The sequence below is a fragment of the Marmota monax genome, unplaced genomic scaffold (assembly GCF_021218885.2).
Source record: "Marmota monax isolate L192 unplaced genomic scaffold, Marmota_monax_Labrador192_F-V1.1 WCK01_AAM20220418_F8-fsc00209, whole genome shotgun sequence".
Taxonomy (NCBI): domain Eukaryota; kingdom Metazoa; phylum Chordata; class Mammalia; order Rodentia; family Sciuridae; genus Marmota; species Marmota monax.
Genome location: NW_026694493.1, coordinates 2,019,450 through 2,025,777, shown reverse-complemented (window position 1 = coordinate 2,025,777; position 6,328 = coordinate 2,019,450). Strand labels below are relative to the sequence as shown.

General features: G+C 47.3%; 1 protein-coding gene across 1 annotated transcript in view; it reads left to right on the top strand.

Annotated features, from left to right (window-relative positions):
* Window positions 1–6,065, top strand: part of Nmnat2 (nicotinamide nucleotide adenylyltransferase 2) — a 141,387-nt gene extending 135,322 nt beyond the window's left edge. The window contains exons 9-11 of the mRNA XM_046419558.2: window positions 794–895; window positions 997–1,064; window positions 2,157–6,065. Of these exons, the coding sequence (XP_046275514.1) occupies window positions 794–895; window positions 997–1,064; window positions 2,157–2,259 (273 nt within the window). The 3' untranslated portion in view covers window positions 2,260–6,065. The remainder of the gene's footprint in view (window positions 1–793; window positions 896–996; window positions 1,065–2,156) is intronic.
* Window positions 6,066–6,328: the final 263 nt, after the last annotated feature.

Genomic DNA, 6,328 nt, shown 5'->3' with positions numbered 1-6,328 from the left:
AAATGCTCACAATATAATAATACATGAAAAAATGCAGATAAAATGATTCCTTTTGCATGAGAATCCCACTGTGGATATAGACACCTACCTGTAGAGAGGGAAACACTAGGCAGAAATACACTAACATGTTAACAGTAACCACCTAAATATCTCATTCCCCCCTGCTCCCGCCACCCTGGATCTTCTAAGATTGTATTGCATCCATAGTCAGAAAGACAAAGTAAAAATATTATTATTTTTTCAATGAAATGAGGGGTTTATTTCTTATTAAGTGATTCTACCACAGTGATCTCAGAAGTGACCCCAGTAATAGTCATGACCATCCTGTCTGTATGTGTGCACACAGTGATACATTCATTCCAAGACCCCCTCTGCTTGGGCTGCCCTGGGTCCCACAGCAGCTTTCAAATGGGTAGGCGAGGGGAGTGCTCTAGTCCCTCTCATGAGCCCAGCTGAGGACTGACAGCTCCTTGCTGGACATAGGGTGTCTACTGGGTGAGAAGTATATGTCATTCATGTTTTTCTGCACCATTATGAACTCAACAGGAACCTCAGGAATTGCAGAGGTCTTGTCTGGACACGCAAGTATTTATTAAGGATCTTCTGGGTGCCAGGCAATGTTCCCACTCATTCTGCTAACACTATACTGGTTGTCACTTAAAGTTGCTGACTGGTGGGGCTGAGGCGGCAAGTTGGGGATTAAAGTTTGAAGTTTTGCTTGGAAGAATAGAAGTCACTTGGTCAGGGGTTGGGGACATGGTTTTCACCAAAGTGTTGTCTTTCTCTTTCTCAGATGGAGGTCATAGTTGGGGACTTTGGGATTGTGGTGGTGCCTCGGGATGCTGCTGACACAGATCGAATCATGAATCACTCCTCAATACTCCGCAAATATAAAGTGAGTCCTCTCCCTCCCTGCTGGTATATCTCTGTGATGTGGCCCTTCCCCAGGGAGGAATGGAGGGGGCTGGCAACCTGCTGTTTCTGCTCTATCCCCAGAACAACATCATGGTGGTGAAGGATGACATCAACCATCCCATGTCTGTTGTCAGTTCAACCAAGAGCAGGTACGTGTGACACGTGGTCAGACAGACTTTGGTCAAATTGGCTTCCAAGTGTCCGTACAACTTTCCTCAGTCAAATGAAACCCTTCAATTCATGTGGACACTTGCTGCCTCAGCATTCAGCCCTCTTTTGGATCTCATCTGCCCCCAGCCATTTACTTTTATAAGAGGGCGTAGTACATTAGGTAGTCTTAGCTAGTTTGAGAGGAGAGGAGGATTCTTGGTTGGAGGTGCCCAAGAAATAAGATATTGATAACGATATAGATGAAGCTGCCATAAAACCAATATTCAGAGTTCTAAATAAGGTAGATGTTTAGTTTCCTCTTCTGGAAATCCAAAGGGATTGGGTCTCTGGTCTCTTCACATGGAGCTTCCAGGTCTGGTCCGCAGCTGCCATGATGACTTTTCTCAGCCACTGGGCAAGAGCAAGGTGAGGCCCAAGGCAAGAAGTTGACTCAGAGCAGCACATACAACTGCCTTTGCATCCCACAGGCTCAGAGATGGAGGGAGGCTAGGAAACAGCCTTATCCCTTGGCAGCCAAATGTCCAGATGCAATTCAGGGGCCTTTATTGACAACAAGGAAGGAAATAATAAATAATAGGGGCCAGTTAACAGTGTCTGCCATGAACCCTAAGTAGAAACATCCAGTGAGAGGGCGAGACGTAGCCTAGAGAGGTCTGGAAATGTCAATCGAGCATATGTGTGTTCATTGAAATTCTGGATATAGATGAGCTCACAGAGAGGGTCAAGAAGAGAAGGAGCTGGGTACATTGGCGCATGCCTGTAACCCCAGCTACTTGGGAGATTGAGGCAGGAGGATCACAGGACCCTGTCTCAAAATATTAAAATGGCTGGAGTCATAGCTCAGTGGTAGAGCACCAGGCCCTGGGGTCCAACCCCAGTATCACAAGAAGATGTCATCACAGTGGGGGAGGATTTGCAAAGACAAGAGGGCTCTTCCCAATGTGGACCCAAGGGAAGCCTGGGGATGTGGTTTTGGACTATCAACCCTTTTCCTGAGAGACAGGCCAGGCTGGTGTTCCCGACGTAATCCAGGTATGAATGTCATCTGGTTGCTATCTCTCCTCATGCAGGCTGGCCCTGCAGCATGGGGACGGCCATGTTGTGGATTACCTGTCCCAGCCAGTCATCGACTACATTCTCAAGAGCCAGCTGTACATCAACGCCTCTGGCTAGCAGCCGCACAGCTCTCTGCTCCACCCTCCCCTCGTCCTCTACGACACACGGGCCCCACCAGTCTCTGTCAGTCCCCTGGTTTCTCTCCTGCCTCTCTGTTTCTCTGCATTTTCATTTTGACTGTTCTCCGCACTCGCTGACTTAACCCCCCACAGTGTGGGGGACCTGCAAAGAACCATGGCATTCCCAAGTCCACCATCTTTGGACTAACTTTCCTCTAGTCTCTGGGTTGGGGGTGGGTGAGGGGAAAGGGTGGGAGTTGGGGGAAGTGCAGTCCTTGGAGATGTACTGGCGTCTGTCTCCCAGCATGCTCTAGAGAGGCGGCTCTGGTGCCCATCCTCCCAGCATGCTCTGGGGAGGCGGCTCTGGTGCCCATCCTCCCAGCATGCTCTGGGGAGGCGGCTCTGGTGCCCATCCTCCCAGCATGCTCTGGGGAGGCGGCTCTGGCTCTCTCCTTCCCAGCATGCCCTTTACCACAAAGGGCTCATTTTCTTTCTTTTTATTGATTTATTTTTCTTCGTTGACTTCTTGTAGAACTTGGATGAAATCAGTGTCTATGGTTCTTTATGTTTGTAGTCTTGATACAATCCCGCGGTATTACTTCCCTTTTGATAGGACACTATAGCCAGCCTCAGCACTCAGTGAGTGCACGGAGGGCCACATCCAGTAGAGAAGACTGAGCCACCTCCGCTTCTCCAAAACACACACACACACACACACACACACACACACACACACACTAACAGCAGCAGCAGCAGCCGCCTTTGGTCTAGAGTGAGACTTTCAGGTTCTAAAACCTGGGAGCCAAGGCTGGGAATAGTGGGGGTTTTCAGAACTTAAGTCTATTCCTTATTTTCAGACCATTTTCCTGATGGTCTTCTCACTTCCCAATGGCATCTGTACATTGACTTATGTGAGCTGTGGCCGATGGCACTATGTGGGTTCTCTGCCAGCCCAGGCATTTCCAAAGAACCTTCAGAACCACTTAAGCCCTCGGAGACCATGCTTAGACATGTTCCTGCATCTGAGAAGAATCACACAGGCAAGGCCAAATCCTGATAATCCAGTCATTTCTTTAAAAAAAAGAATGCTAGGAATTCCTTCAACTGTAGAGATCTTTGCTAATTGGAATTATTTATTACCCATTTGGCTGGGAACTCTTTCGTAATGTAAGTCCAGGATGACCTAGGGGAAAGCACTCTGTTACCCTGAGGGAATTCAGTGATTTTCACCTACTTCAGCTGAGGCCACCAGACCTGAGGCTCATTCCTTCCTGAGAAGCAGTACCTTGGCTTTATGTCTGGGCCTGGTCCTCTCTCCTGCAGAGCCCCACAGCTGCAGGTGCCACCTGAGGAAATCTGCCTGACACAGGAACAGGTTCTCAGAAGAGAGATCATGGAGCGATCAGGAGCCACTAAGCTATTTCCCCCTTTTCTCCCTAATTTCCCGCCTTCCTCTCTGCCCCTGGAAACAATTTTGACAGACTTGTTCAACACCTCACTCATGCCTGCTTAAAGAACTCAAAGGAAATCACACTCATGCTTTGTGTCTCTCATCCAGTCTCTAGCTCTGGGTTTCTCGTTGTCTTTGAGGAAGGGTCCCCAAGTATTGTATACTTTGATCCAAATCTATTCTGAGTTATGCCCCAGGTGGGACCTGAGTCTAGGGACATGTTTCATGTCTACAGTACCCTTCAGTTGCCTCCAAGAAAAGGAAATGGATTCCACAGAGGAATGTGACAGAGTGGCACCCAGAGGAGGTGTATTGCTCTTGAATTATGGAAATAACCTTCAAAGGAAGAAAGGGAAATATTGTTCATGTCTCTTGGGTTAGGAACCATGGAATGAGAAACTGAAAAAACAACAGAACTCATGTGCTCCAACACTTTCCTCTATAAGATGAGGACGCAGAGATCTATGGGATTGGTGCCTAGTCCAAGGTCACACGACAAGTGCAGAGCCTGATGAGAGGACGTCGACTCCTGACACAGACGAAAACATGGAGCTGAGTGTCCTGGGGTAGCATGGCATTTTCAAGGACCTGAAGTTTATGGACAGTTTACGAGGACGCACACGAGCAGACCTGAGAAAGACAGGATTCCTTTTGTTCCTTTGGTCCACTCTGTTATTCTGCTGGACTCTGGTCAAACCCCATCAAGTCGACAACTCAAAAGAAGGAACCAGGCTGACTCTGTACCCTCCGTGTGGGGGCAGGAGGACATGTGGGAATGGGAGGGAGAGTGAGATGCACCAAGGAAAAGAACAGGTACAGGAGAAGTAGATTTCTAGGAAGCAGATGGAGCAGGTTACATCTTGGTATGGCGCAGGGGTTGTGTTAAAAATCGCTTTCCTTTAATGAAAGCAAAGTGAATCCCCTTTCAGGTAGAATTGTCCATTCCCTACTCTGCTCTGTTCTTCCTTTGCTGGGGGAAGATCAGAGAACCTTTCTGAGGCCAGGACAGGACACTGTGACTGCAACCCAGTCACAGCCACCACCAGAAAGATGGAGTTTCAAGTGACACCCCAGGCATCGACAGGATAACTGCTAAACCCCCGACTTTCCTTCTAGGAGTGGTCCTTCCTATAAAGACCAACCCAAGGTACTATGGCATGGCTCAGAGATAGTGAGAAAGTCAGAGGCTGGATTAATCGTATCTAGAGGGATCTGGAGCCTCATTTCCTGCTATCAATCATCTGCGTCACTCACATGTTTCTGAAAGTGGCTGATGTCAGAACAGGCAGGAGGGAGACCATTTGTTTCAATGACTCTCTCCTCAAGGAATGGGCCCTTGGGGGCTCTGTGCTGCTAGCAGTCTCCTTAGTCTCATACTCCCCAGCCCCAGGCAGCCTCTGGGCTACTGGCTTTGGTTTTCCTTGAATGTACATCAGACCAGGAGGAAAGTCTCTTTCTGAAGTGCCTGCAACCAGAGATGGAGCTTCTAGAGACACTGATCTTCCTGTCTCAGATTGGCCCGCTTCCCCAGTGTGCTCTAAAAGCTCCAGCTTCTCAGACAGAATCAAAGAACTTGCCGGTGGAACGAGTAGAAAGTAAGACTCAATAATCAAATGACAGAAAAAGGCAGAGAATGACAGGGAGAAATTTGTACTACAACCCAAATCTGCTCTTCCCCAGATGGATATACAGACACATTTTTAGGGGACTAAGAGAGAAAAGCATGTTATCGTGTATGTTTTATTTACCAAAAGAGTAATGCAGAAACACAACCGTCAAGTATGAAAAGCTCAGGATCTCTCCCAAGGTTATGGCAGGAGAAGATGGGAACAAGGTGAGATGGGAAGGATGGAAACAGGGACTGATTTTGTAGCTCATAAAATTAGGACACCTTAGAAATAGCATCGTGGTGGTGATGATGCATCTGCCAAATTCACCCAGTCTGCACTTTCCCGTAGCTGCCCTGTAAACTAACTCTTCCTGTGGTTTCTTTGTCGCGTGAGTTTGGAGTGTCCGTTTCGTCTGCTCCAGTTGATAAGGAGTGAGGTGCAGCTCTTTCCCGCCACTTTCGATCTAGTCGCAGGCCCAGAGCTCAGCCCGATCCTCGTGGTCTTGAGGATTGGTATGGGGAGGAGGCAGCTTTTTTTTTTGGAATCACTTTTTGGTCATCTATCTGCCATTTTAAGGGTAAATTTTGCTTTATGGAAATCAAATCATCAATAAAAATTACATTCAAGTTGCAATACCATTTCCACAGTGAAATATTTTGAGTAAAATTTTGTTGCTAGAATAGTCATGGACAAGAGTTTTATCAGCAAAATGTTTCAATTATGTTAATAAATAAGACAATGCTACTGCTAGAGTCTTGTGTCTTGGTCTAGAACCTTCCCCTGTGTGTTGCTCTGAGAAGTAATCACTTTTTCTTTATAATCTTATTTGATGGGAGACAATAATTATAATAAGATATTTCCTGCCTGGTTCAGTTGATATTACACATGGCACAAATGCCTGTAATCCCCATGACTCAGGAGTCTGGGACAGGAGGATTGCAAGTTTGAGGATTGCAAGTTTGAAACTCTGTTTCAAAATAAAAAGGACTCGGCGGGGGGGGGGGGGG